This window comes from Ursus arctos, unplaced genomic scaffold, assembly GCF_023065955.2.
Source record: "Ursus arctos isolate Adak ecotype North America unplaced genomic scaffold, UrsArc2.0 scaffold_16, whole genome shotgun sequence".
NCBI classification, from domain to species: domain Eukaryota; kingdom Metazoa; phylum Chordata; class Mammalia; order Carnivora; family Ursidae; genus Ursus; species Ursus arctos.
Genome location: NW_026622830.1, coordinates 40,375,632 through 40,388,976, shown reverse-complemented (window position 1 = coordinate 40,388,976; position 13,345 = coordinate 40,375,632). Strand labels below are relative to the sequence as shown.

General features: G+C 47.2%; 1 protein-coding gene across 1 annotated transcript; it reads right to left on the bottom strand.

Annotated features, from left to right (window-relative positions):
- Positions 1-8,188: 8,188 nt before the first annotated feature.
- OTOR (otoraplin) lies at positions 8,189-10,727 on the bottom strand. The gene is made up of 4 exons (XM_026502842.4): positions 10,546-10,727; positions 10,057-10,196; positions 9,067-9,177; positions 8,189-8,212 (listed from the first exon to the last, which is right to left on the bottom strand). Exons 1-4 carry the CDS (start codon positions 10,658-10,660, stop codon positions 8,189-8,191), a joined length of 390 nt encoding a protein of 129 aa, XP_026358627.2. The 5' UTR covers positions 10,661-10,727.
- Between the last annotated feature and the right edge of the window lie 2,618 nt (positions 10,728-13,345).

Genomic DNA, 13,345 nt, shown 5'->3' with positions numbered 1-13,345 from the left:
AGCCTTCTCTGTCCTTGTGAGTGATGGGTTAGAGGGCGGAATCGCTGCAGCGTGCGGGTCCATAGGCCGTTTTTCCGATGACATTCCTGATCTCGGGGGGATTTGCAGGGGCCGCAGGCAGACCCTGCACCGCGCGGGCCTCCGCGGGTCTGTATTCAAGGACAGAACGCGCGCTCGCAGGAGCTTGCGTAGTGGCTCTCTTACTTTTTTCCCTCGCCCTTTCAGACCGATGAGGCTGATGGTTGAGGAAATGAGATTTTCTTCCCGATGCTCGCTTTTCGTTCTTCTCTCCACTCGGAGCCGAAATCCCCACTTCCTCCGGAGCTTTGTTTAAACACGACATGAAGCCGCTTCATCGCTCCCTGTATTAAGTCGGATCCAGGAGGGCACAGGCGTCTCTGCAGCCAATACACACGAGCCGCAATAAATGCCCCGTGCATCCAGGGTCAGGAGTGGGGGAGGCTAAAGGCCGCGCCACCCTGACTTCTCTCCCTTCTAAGCTTATGAAATCCGCGGGGGGTTTCTAAAACTTGGCCACACAAAAAGCTGCTGCTGAATGTAGCCACACCGCGAACGATGAACTAAGTCAGCTGTGACTCAAATATTTTTCACACAAACTGTCCTCATAGACGCAGTTGGGGCCCCAATACCTTGGAGGCTTCCGGTCAAGTCGACTTGAGGCCTGACATTCCAGCCATCACCCCAGTTACTCCGTGTCCCTATAGCAAGTCTGAAAAAACCTTGCAAGGCCATGTTAGGAAAGGGTCTTAGAAATTCATGGTCGGGAATGGAAAGGATAGGTTTCCAATCTTAATATCTGCTGGGGCTTCTGATTTGCCTCTCTTATAGGTTTGCAGAAAGGAAAAGTAGCATTCCCAACGACTTGCCTCTTGGACAAGAGGCATGCCTTTTAACAAAAAGAATTGCTATTAGCAGGAATATGCAGCTTGACTTGCAGGGAGGAGCTCCCAGCGCTTCTCCTGGGATAATCAAAGCCCTGCCTTAAATTGGCCTTTCTTGCCATTTGCTGATGTTTGTTCCAGGGAAGTGGCCAAGAAAGGGAATTCAAAAGCTTGTACTCTGAAAATGAGGTGTCTTCCAGATCTATAGACTCCATAATTAGGTCAATGTTCATAGTTTCTGTAGGACTGCGAAGGTTTTACTCGAAAGGACCCCCGGCCACTTATTTATTAGTCATCCCAAGCATATCTCACAATCACGAACATTCAGAAGGCAGGTCTGCAGTCAAGTCACGTCAGCTTGGCTGGGCACCACGTAGCGCAGAGAATCCCACGGCCGGCTGCCATATGCAACATTCTCTGGGATAGAGGAGGATGTGGGAGGGAAGGGCTGGAAGTCAGAGAGCTGGGGGCGGGGGGGGACTCTGTTCTGCCAGGTGGGTTTTTTTTCAAGATTTTATTTATTTGAGAGAGAGAATGAGAGAGAGAGAGAGCACGAGATGGGGGGGGGTCAGAGGGAGAAGCAGACTCCCTGCTGAGCAGGGAACCCGATATGGGACTCGATCCCGGGACCCCAGGATCGTGACCTGAGCCTAAGGCAGTTGCTTAACCAACTGAGCCACCCAGGCGCCCTGCCAGGTGTTTCTTGAATGTCTCTTTGACAGAGCACCAGAGACATTCCCCTGATAATGAAGGCCGGGGAGCTGTGCCATCCCAGACATCAGAGAGAGCATTTGTCAAGGTTCGCGTGTGTGTACGTGTGCACGGGTGTTTGTATCTTCCTGCTGAGTATTTGCAGTATGCCTTGCATACAACTTTAAGAAAGCCATGGAAGAACACAAAAGTATTCTAGAAAGAATAGATGCTAAAGATACCATTTTGATTCACTTTAAAAAAAAAAAAAAAGAGCTGTAGTTCTTGAAACGTTTCAAAAATGCCTTAAAAACCTCTCATTTTGAAGTTAATTTTATATACCATTTATTACACACCCACTGTGTACTGTGCTGGGTGATTTTACATACTGTATCTCATTTAATTTAATCCTCATAATTACCCCCCCAATTAGTTATTCTCATCCTCAAAGGCATTCTTATTCCCACGTGTAGAAAAGTTCCATGGGAGGCAAGAGGTTCAGTGACACGCATATGGCCACACAAACAATAGAACACTTTGCCATCAGGCCACGTGATGTGCACAAACCCCAAGGGGTCTCAGGGCTACAACAATTCACGTTACAGTCATTCCACTGGCTTCGCCATAACATGGGGAACCCACCAAATGGAGCCCAAATTACTTGGATTTATAAAAATTACTTGTATTTATTATAGGATTATTTAACATAACACAAGTGTGGCCAGTAAGAAATCACATACTCTGGGGTGCCTGGGTGGCTCCGTCGGTTGGGCCACCGATTCTTGATTTCAGCTCAGGTCGTGTTCTCGGGGTGGTGAGATCGAGCCCTGCCTGGGGCTCCGCACTCAGCACATGGAGCCTGCTCAAGATTCTCTCTCTCTCCCCCTCTCCCTCTGCCCCACCCCCGCTCCAAAAAATAATTAATTAATTAATTAATTAAAGCAATCACTACTCTAGCCATCTATTCAGGATGAATGTCTCATTAGCATGCATTCCACACTCATGCATACTTTTTTAGAGATGGAGTAGAAGCCACAGGACCTCAGTCTCGGGTGGGTGCCTGTGGCGGTCCGTAGAGGCCTTCTGTCTTCCTGGTGCGATGAGCTTTGGATCTCGTGTAAGGCTCTCTTCAGAGTTAGGGTCAAAATCTCTGGCCAGGGGCGCCTGGGTAGCACAGTCGTTAAGCGTCTGCCTTCGGCTCAGGGCGTGATCCCAGCGTTCTGGGATCGAGTCCCACATCGGCCTCCTCCTCTGGGAGCCTGCTTCTTCCTCTCCCACTCCCCTGCTGTGTTCCCTCTCTCGCTGGCTGTCTCTCTGTCACATAAATAAATAAAATTAAAAAAAAAAAAAAAAAAAAAAACTCTGGCCAGAGACGTGAACTTCCAGCATCAGGAGAGCGGAGGACCAGTATTCACCCCTGCAGTCGGAGCGAGAGCCATCACGCTGTGGAAACCCAAGGTGGCACGCGCCCCTTCCAAGAGGGGTCGTTAATCTGCACCCTCGCGGGGATGGCTAGATGCAAATGAGACAACCCAACTTCGCTGAGCCTAAATATGATTAATTTACATACTAACATCCAGCTGCCTGCAGCTCTCAAAGATACACAAATACATAGCGAACTTAATATGTTGACTCTTAGAAGGTGTGTAAATGACCCTCACTCGTTGGTGTTAACGAAGGGCTGTGGCCAGAACTGGGACTTCAGATCCCAATTATACACCCCACACCGTGTCACCACATTGCTAGTGGAACGACTCGGGACTATTTCAGGTCATTTCAGATGTCTTTGTTTTTGGTTTTTTTAGGAAACGAAACCACAAAAAAAGTATGCAATCTGGAAATATCTTTGATTCAGAAATCCCAGACGGTCTGAAGGGGAAATTACAATTTCTTCTCAGTGACGTATCTGGCAGATTACAGCACAGCTCTTGAGGGAAGGCCGTTCTCCGTCCGGCCCCCTTGGGTCAGATAATACTGGCTACCACCTAGGGGTCCCACTCTTAGGAGCCTCTGTCTTCTATTCCACACCCCATATTATATCTAAGCCCTGCAACGACCCAGCAAGGAAGATGCTGGGAACAGCACTGCTAGCCAAGGAAACGGAGGTCGGGCAAAGTCTGAACCTTATTCCAGCATGCACGGACAGGGAACCACAGCCCTGAAAAAGCCACACAGCCTACCTTGTTCCATGCTGCCCTGGGCTCTGTGCTCAGCCCACTTCGCTGAGCCACCAATTACACAGTTCCCTTAAATAATATTTCATTTCATTTTATTGCCTGCCGGGGTCTTCCACGCCCTGGCTGCTTTCACCTCGGTTGGGTTTCAGGGCTTTTCTCGTCTTGTACTGGTAACCTCTTTGAATAGGTCTGCTCCAGGCAAAGTCTCACCATTTGCCCTAAATTGGCTCCTGAAATCTACTTGCCTGGGCTACCTATATCTGCTGCCCTGTATTGTTTCCCATGTTTGCGAGGTGAGGGATGAGGAAATTTTTTTTTTTTATGGTTAGTTTCAGATGCACAGTATAGTGATTCAACACTTCTGTCCATCACTGAGTGCTCGTCATAAGTGTACTTTTTTTTTTAAGATTTTATTTATTACTTATTTGACAGAGAAAGACAGCCAGCGAGAGAGGGAACACAAGCAGGGGGAGTGGGAGAGGAAGAAGCAGGCTCATAGCGGAGGAGCCTGATGTGGGGCTCGATCCCATAACACCGGGATCACGCGCTGAGCCGAAGGCAGACGCTTAACGACTGCGCCACCCAGGCGCCCCGCATAAGTGTACTCTTGATACTATTTCCCCATCTCTCCACCTGCCTCCCCTCTGGCAACCTCCAGTTTGTTCTCTACAGTTAAAAGTCTGTTTTTGGAAAAAATATTTTTAAAAAGTCTGTTTTTTGGTTTGTCTCTTTTTTTCTTTGTTTGTTTTGTTTTGTAAATTCCACATGAGTGAAATCATAGGGTGTTTGTCTTTCTCTGACTGACTTATTTCACTTAGCGTAATACTCCATCCATGTAGCTGCAAATGTCAAGATCTCATTCTCTTATATGGCTGAGGAATGTTCCATTGTATACACATAAGGGATGGTGAAATCCTTATTTTTCTCCCAAAGAGGAAACGGTACAGCTACATGGAAAAACGTGAATACGACACAGACACACACAGCCTCAGCTTGGGAGTATAGAGGAAACCTACAAGTTGGAATTCCCTCAGGGATCCCTAAACCTAGTTGTGTGGGGTTTTTTGTTTCGTTAACGTCTGTTGGGGGAGGGCAGGGAGAGGACGTGACCACCAGTGGACCCTCGAGCCGGATATGAACGGTCAGTAGGGGCTCCTCTCTTGTCTTGCAGCTGCCCACCCACGACAAGCCTCGTGTATAAGTAAGTCCCTTGCTTCAGGCAACTGCCACCTACCAATCTGGAATGATCTGCCTCTTCCCCAGGCTCCCTATGCCCTCCCAGGGCCTGGTTTCCAGTTTCTCAGGAGCTCCCGAGATTGCAAAGCAACCACATCAGTGACTGAGAACCACTTAGAGGCAGAAGGTACTCTTACTCGTAGTGGGGAGGAAGGAGGATTCCCCAAGTGGCCTCACTGCCCCCCACCCCGACTCTCACTCCTCCACCCCATGTCCCCCTTTTCTTCAGGGTAGAGATCTGTAGACGCCAAGCAGGTGCCTACAACATCGGGGGGATCCTGGTTTAGGAACGTGGCAATCCTGCCCGTCCAACCTTGGGAGAGTGGCTTCAACTCCCAGCTGCTCTCGCTTTTTTCGTTTCTCTCTTTATGTGTCAGAGGAGAGGAGAGAACTAAAACGAGTGCTCCTCAGAACCGTTAATGTCCAAGGGCTTCAGAACACGCTACCCCCAAAAGTGTCTCTTCAGCGTGTTGACCATTTTGAGCCGAAGGCAGGTGAGGACGCGCAGATGCAGGAAGGGCTCTCTGACCTCCCCCTTTCTACCTAAAAACAGGCCATAAAATCTCCCACGAGGAAGGTGCCCTCGGTGCACTGGGAAGAGGACGCTCTTATCACCAGGCCCTGGGAGAAGGCGCTGGAAGGGACAGGTACAAACAAACCTTATCTTCCGCTGCTCTCCTTGTACGTTTCCCAGTCACTGTCCCACGATTTACTGCCCCGCGCCCAAGCCTCTTTGTCTTGTCACGTCCCGCAATTTATTGTTCACTGTCGAGAAAGGTATATAAGTACGTGGGTCTTCATTTTCCTTTTGAAGATTCCCATCTCCGTGTAAAAATAGGAAATTAAACACACCCGCTTCTCTCCTGGTGATCTGTCTATGTCAGTTTTATTCTTAGGCCCAGCCAGAGACCCTAGGAGGTAGAAGCAGGTTTCTCTTTCCTTCCAATGTACCCATGAATCTCGAATCTGGGGGGCTCTTGTGAAAATGCAAATTGTGGGGGCTCCTGGGTGGCACAGCGGTTAAGCGTCTGCCTTCAGCTCAGGGCGTGATCCTGGTGTTATGGGATCGAGCCCCACATCAGGCTCTTCAGCTATGAGCCTGCTTCTTCCTCTCCCACTCCCCCTGCTTGTGTTCCCTCTCTCGCTGGCTGTCTCTATCTCTGTCAAATAAATAAATAAAAATCTTTAAGAAAATGCAAATTGTGATTCAGAAAGTCTGCAGTGGGCCCTGGGGTTCTGCCTTCTTAACCAGCATTCAAGCGAGGCCCACGCTGCCGCCGGGCCAGGGATGGCCCTTTGCCTTCGGAAAGGCTAGCTGGTGTTTGAAAGTCCCTGGAGGCGCTTTCATTCTGTTAATGCAGGTGGGCCCCAAGAAGATGGAAACCCCAAAAGTCCTGGATGAGATCGGTTCTGGTGAGGGGGAGGCAGGTGCAGCCAGGGGGGACTGCAGCCTGGAGCCCAGAGCCTGGGGAGAAAGGCTGGGAGCATGAGGCCAGAGAGATGGGGGTTTTGGCAGATGGAGGGTGTCATGGAGATGCTGGGTGTCTTGAGGGATAATGGGGTACCTGGAATGTGGGAGCCAGCAAGTGAGAGGCAGGTAGAAAGAGGATAAATTTACCTTACCTTAAATTGTGTGGACCACCCTAGATGCCGCCTGAAACATTTTATGGAATGAAGTAAGACAGAGACAGTAAACTGGTGGGTTTGGGTTTGGGGGGCTTTTGGGGGGTACCATTTCACATGATGGAACCCCATCAGAATTTGGCAAAAATATATTCACCCCAAATCACAGTGGACACAGCTAGAAAAATGACCCTGTGGTCCCAGTCTCCGACTTGTCCTACATGCCGTCCTCATCCACAGACCACAGAAAATTGAGGAACCAACCCCATTTCCAAGCTCCTTCCAGATTTTTTATGCCCCCGGGGGGGGGGGAAATGTTTTAAAACAATTTTTAAGTCAGAAATTGTCTTTTTTTTTTTAGTACAGGCATTTTAATTACATGTAAACAAAGACTTATGACTACATAAAAAGAATTATACTAGGAATATACAATCAAAGCAAATTTCCAATTAAATGTAGAGAAACTTGTACGCCCATTGGGACCACCAGTCCCCTCACCAGCTTTCTCCACACCTCATCCTTGACTCGGAGACTTGCCCGGGAAGAGGAAATTCGAAGTTGAAAGAGAAGTAGAGAAAAAACCCACAGACTTTTTTCCCCATCTTTTTTTTTTTTCTTTAAAGATTTATTTATTTATTTATTTGACAGAGAGAGCCAGCGAGAGAGGGAACACAAGCAGGGGGAGTGGGAGAGGAAGAACAGGCCCCCAGCGGAGGTGCCCGACGTGGGACTTGATCCCGGAATGCCGGGATCACGCCCTGAGCCCAAGGCAGCCGCTTAACGACTGCGCCACCCAGGCGCCCCTCCCCATCTTTTGACTTGAAGCCTGAGCTACAGCAGACCGGAAGGGGACGCTATCCCGTGATAAATATTTCATAAGCTGCTCCACCCTTACTGTATGCACCCATACTTACTTACAATCTGGGAAGAGGCAAACGGATCATTAGAAGATAAAATTCAATTGGAATAATTTGTGAATTTTGTTTAAAGAGAAGGAGGCATAGTCCAGATATCTATGAGCACAAACAGCTCACCCACTCCCACCGGCTTCACATCCCAAGCGCATCAAATATTAAAAGTAACAACAATCCTCGAATACTCCTTGAGGTTAGAACCCCTTTGGGCACGTTATAACACTCCCAATGGCCAGGGAGACAAATAATTAGAAAACAGCATGTCCAAAGGGAAGACCTGTGACCTACCAAGTTTATACAAGGAGCCAAAGAGCCGGCAAGAATTACAAGTTGGAAGTAATAAAAATGAGCCATCTCCTGTATGTATTCCTGCATAAGAGAGGGTCCTCTAGGCTGAAATAGAATTCCTGCTTTCAATTCTCCCACTTGAACCAAACGTCGCCCTGCCCCAGGTCAGGGGAAGATCAGGCCGACAAAAAACTGAGTGGAGCCCCCTCCTTCATCCCCCAAGGCCCAGCCCTCCTGTAAGGATAACAAAGCCTTGAAAAAAAGTCAGGAATTAGGGACACGTATTTTTTTGTTGTTGTTATTTCGCTTTTTCTAGTTTTTTGGTGTTTCCTTCTTATTTGCAAGTTTGTCTGATTTCTTACTCACAGAAGAAGTCAATATCCTGGAAAAAAACAAAAGCGAACAGAAAAAAAAGATTGAACTGAGCAGACAAGGGCCAAAAAACAAATGTAGTTTCTTTATTTAAAACTCATAGGTCATCAAAGGGAAATTTGGATTTAAAATAAGGTGGAACCCCAAAGAGTATGACATAATTATCACTTTAAGTCAAAATCTACTTAAAGTGAAGGTTCTCAAATACACTTTTAATTGGTGGTGATTTGACATATTCAAGCTCAATGCTCAGAAGCGATGACAAGCGAGTCCCATTTGCGTAGGTTGGGCAATGTTTTGAAGTTCTTTCACGCAGCAATTAGCTCCAGGAGAATCTCTTCAAAACAACCTCCCTGCCAAGTAACTCAAAGGGGATCTTTTACATCTCTTCTGGGGTTTGCAAGACCCCAGGGCATTGGAAAGAGTATCATTTCTCTTTCAACAAAAGTAGAATCTATCTACCACAGAAAGAAGGCATCCAAAGACTTTTTTCCCCCCAGAATGTTTTGATTTGATTAAATACAGGTACTGATTTTTTTCCCCAGCCCAAGTGTTTTAGTATATAAATGTAACCATCAGTTAAGCGTCCGTGAATACTATATTCATTTCTTTCTTTGTGACATGGACTCCTTTCTAGGATAACTTGTATCTAACAATGAAAGGGGGTGGGTGGAGAAAGTTCAGTAACCTTTCCACACTGAGAGCAGGTGTAAATGCTCTCCCAAACCTTCCGGTCTCAGGGAAGCCTCCACTGCAAGTAAGGGGGTCTGCTCCTTACATCTTGTAAGTGGCAAGATGCATTTTTAACACCTGCCTGCATCAGCCCAGGATCTGAGTCCTTCTCCAGCCCACTCAGACACTTACCGTGGTGGGGACTTCCTTGGTGGCTTCTTGGTACACGCGTTGCTCCTCGACCAAGCTGCTGGGGAAATAGCCCAGGGTGCCCATCTCGTCCTCGTGGTCATCTCCATAAACCTGAGTGCCCAGAAGAGTAACAGTCAGGGGACTGCGGAAACCCTCTGGCATCGCATTTGCTGTGAATGAGAATTACATAATTGCAATGCCTCGCTTTTTCACTCTGGGTTCCAGGGGCCTCAGATCCAACTCTGAAGCTCATTCAAAGCCCCTGAGTCAACCCACAGAAATTGTGTCTCTGTTCTTCTGTGGCCGGGTCTTCCCGGTCGCACTGAGGATTCCTTTATTTTATGCAAACTTGTGAGCCACCCGGAATCTTTTTAGAAGCCATCAATAAAGTCAGTACATTTTACAAAAACTAAATAGATACTTTGATTTTAAAGAACTGGCCCTTCTCAGTTGTTAAAAAATCGAGCGCACGGATACTTCGGTGAATTTAAGATTTAATTCTTCATTCCTTGAGAATCTGTAGGGCTGGTGAGGACAAGAAATCAGCCCTGCTTCGTCCCTCCCTAGGGTCCACCCCTGTGGGTTTTCACTGAAGAAAGCAGATTGTCTGGGACTGAAGAGGGTGTTAGTTTCCCATAACATCTTGAAGCGGAGCCTGACTGCCAACATGCGTGCCTTTTCCTTGGCAAATCCGCTCAAACATTTTTGAGTAAGTTTCAAACTCTTTGGGATGTTCAAGCCCCCATGTGGTTGACTAGTTCTTGCCAAGACATCACATAAACCTACATTTGGTTTTGTTACGAAAGTTTCCGTTTCTTCAAAATGTAACAAAAGCAAATACATGTGAATTTCTGCACTTGCATCTTAACCTCTCCATTGTTCTTAAGAGCTCATTTCAAACACAAAGATGTATTGGGGGTAGGTCAGAGAGAAAAAATGAAGAGCAACCTATGTCGAGATGTGTGTTTATTTGCAAGGATCTCATCTTACACTGCCAGCCCAAAATTCTCCGGCTCCATTTTCTTGTACCAGCTTTGAGTAAACGTAAATCCGCTGTCCTTTTTTAACATTAATGAACCTACAGTCCGGGGCATTGTAATCTTCTTGAGCTCTGGCCAGAGAAATAGTATCTGGAAGAAAAGAAACACTGAAATGACTACAGTTTAGTCTCCTGGATTTTCTAACAGTAAAAAGGCCAAGCTTATCAGAAAACTAGGAAATCAGAGATGAAAAACTCCCAGTTTACAGCTCCTGTTCAGTTCAAGAGGAGTAATATAGCCAAAGTATGAAAGCTGAGAATCTTAACCAAGTGAATTGTCTCCGTAGTTAGACACCAAAGGTACAGATCAGGAGAAACAGTGCTAGCGACATACACGTTAGAGAAGATTCACTTAAAGCCCAATTAGATGTTCTGCTGTTAGTGGGGTATTTTTCAGTTATATAATAGAAAGAGAATGAAAGGCTAAGAAATGTCCTTACACACGCACTCGTCATCTGCACAGAGTTTCTTGGAAGCAAGTCTGTCCATAAATATTCCATGCACGGCACATATGGCCACAAGACCCAGGAGAGAAAGTAATAATAGTCTGGCCATCTTCCTTTTTTGCTGTTTTTTGCTGTCGTCCGTTAACTGGAAGTGGAAACTGACTGCAGTGGTTCCTGTCTTTTATGTGGAAGCCAGACATCTGGGTGAGTCCCCCTGGCCAATGGGAAGGTGCCCACCGTTCCTTCCTCTGCTTTCCTAACAGCTCCTGGGCTCCAGGGGCTAATTTGCATCTGGTTTTCCGGAGACTCAAACTCGTCTTTTTTTTTTTTCCCAAATGATATCCAAAACGGCCCACCATTGGTAAAGCCACTTAGCTGTGGTGTGCTGCACGAGCAGGGCGTTGTGGAAAGAACGATGAGAATTTTAAATCATTTGAAACAATTTTTTGGCTCCATTTTCATATTCTTGCCACTTAGGAGCAGAGATGTACTAACTAGAGGCATGTGCTGGAATGCGAACTCCATATCCTTAGGACACATCGTGTTCCTTGCAACAAATCCAATTAAGAGACGTGTGGATTTACAGAATAGAGAAGTCAAGGATGCTTCCGTTTACAAATCAGCCACGAGAGGAGGTTTGGAAGTCGCATCTGTCCTGAGGCAGACATGGTTTGTAACACAAACCATTACCACATCTAGACCCTGTCAGTGGGGAAAGGAAGACATAGGTGAGATGGAAAGCATAGAACATTCTTTTTTTTCTGTCTGGGACATTTGAAATTCAGTCTCAAAATGCTCATGGGTAGAGACAGGAGAAAGCTAGAGGTTCCTGTGACGGCCCTTCTCCCTCTTCTGGGAATCGTTCCCATGGACAGGGGAGCGCTGCTAGAAGTCCCCAAAGTTGAAGTGCCAACATGCAGCTCCATCTATTCCACAAATATTTACTGAGCACCTACTGTGTGCCAGGCACTGTTCTAGGCCCTAGAGATAGAGCAGTGAACACAATAATTCCCTGGTCCCAAGGATTTACTTTCTGTGAGGAGAGGGAGACAATACGTTGCTGCTTTTTCTGGTGTTTGGGGCTGGTATCTCTTTCATAAGGCTCACACACACATACCCTCATTGTTTCTAGAACAGAGGTCCCTGTCAGGATGCCCTGTCCGACTTGGCTGATGAGACTTCAGAGCAGAACCTCCTTTTCCCTCCCCCCAACATGCAGTCACCTCACAAGATGAGGGACAAGCATTCAACTTACAAAATAATTTTGTGCAAAACTGGGGATAAACTGGAAAAGCAAAATATACGTTTAGCATTATTTTTTTTAAAAAAGGTTTTATTTGGGGGTGGGGTGGAGTATGTGTGTGTGTGTGTGTGTGTGTGTGTGTGTTATTTTCAGAGGACAATCTTTTATAGAGCTGGCCCAGATTTGGAAACTTCTTTAATTCAATATCTTCATGATCGATAAAGAAACCACAGCCCCTACAGTCCAGCAAAGGCCAGAACCATCTTTTTTTTTTTTTTAAGATTTTTTAATTTATTCATTTGAGAAAAAGAGAGAGCACAAGCAGGGGGAGAGGCAGAAGGAGAGGGAGAAGCAGACTCCCCACAGAGCAAGGAGTCCGACATGGAACATGGGGCTCGATCCCAGGACCCTGGGATCATGACCTGAGCCAAAGGCAGACGCTTAACTGACTGAGCCACCCAGCTGCCCCAAAATTGAGATTTTAAACTCATTTCCTGTTTCACTTCAAGGAAAAGATGAATTAGAAATCATTTCCAAAAGCAGGCTGCCAACGCATTTTTCCTTCCTATAATCTTGGGGCCTAAGAGGGTCTCTGGGAAAACTAAAGCATTGATTCAATCTTCTTAATCCTGATCGGCGGCTGTTCCACAGACTGAGATGGTCTCAAGCCAGCCTGCAACACAGGAGAGCTGAAAGACAATTGGCACTTAAGAGGCACTTAACAGAAACAGAAACGGGGATTGCCACACCATGTCTAACCCCCCACCCCCGGAGCAGAATGAAACGGAATAAAGCCACAACCAAGCCATCCTAACAATTTAGCAAGCTAAGGCCGGTGTTCACACTAAGCCATTATTGGCTATTGGAAGGTGGAGAAGTAAAGAGATGTCAAGTCATCTGAGTGCATCCCGGGCGGGCCTGCAATGTCTCAGCACTCTGTCGCGGCCAGAGACAGGATGGAAACGAAGGTTTTGCTTGCAAACTGGAACTTTAATTTACGCTAACTCAGCGAGCAGTTGTCCCTGGAGGCACGCACGCTCCAGACCCTGTGGATACTGGGGGTCAGGGGAAGGGCTCTATCCTGAGCAGACTCACCTCCTTCATCTGGATTTTCAGGTCTATCCTCTGCGCCTTTAATCCCCAAATGACATTTTTCTGCTTTCTTCCTAAATTGGTTCTCGATCAGCAGTTCTTAAAGTGGAGGCCGTGGCTCTTTTAAGGTCTAAAAATAGCCTTGGGCGGTGGATAGGGTGGAAGCAGCCTCCCTGCCGTGTCCCACAAGGCCCTGTGCGATCTGGCCCCTCTGCCCCTCTGAAGTCACCTGCTGTCACTCTCTCCCTCACTCACTCTGCGTTCTGCTCCGTCTTTTGAAAATGCGAAGCCCATTGGTACTTCAGGCCCTCCAGAGCTGGTGAGGGGGAAGCCTTCGCTCCACAGACGGGCCCTCGGTCTCCGACACGCTGTCTCCTCAGGCAGCCCGGTTGCACAAAGCCATTCTTGCACCCTCCGACTCAGCCCTTCCATCGTGGGACCTGGCGCAGTGCCTCGTCA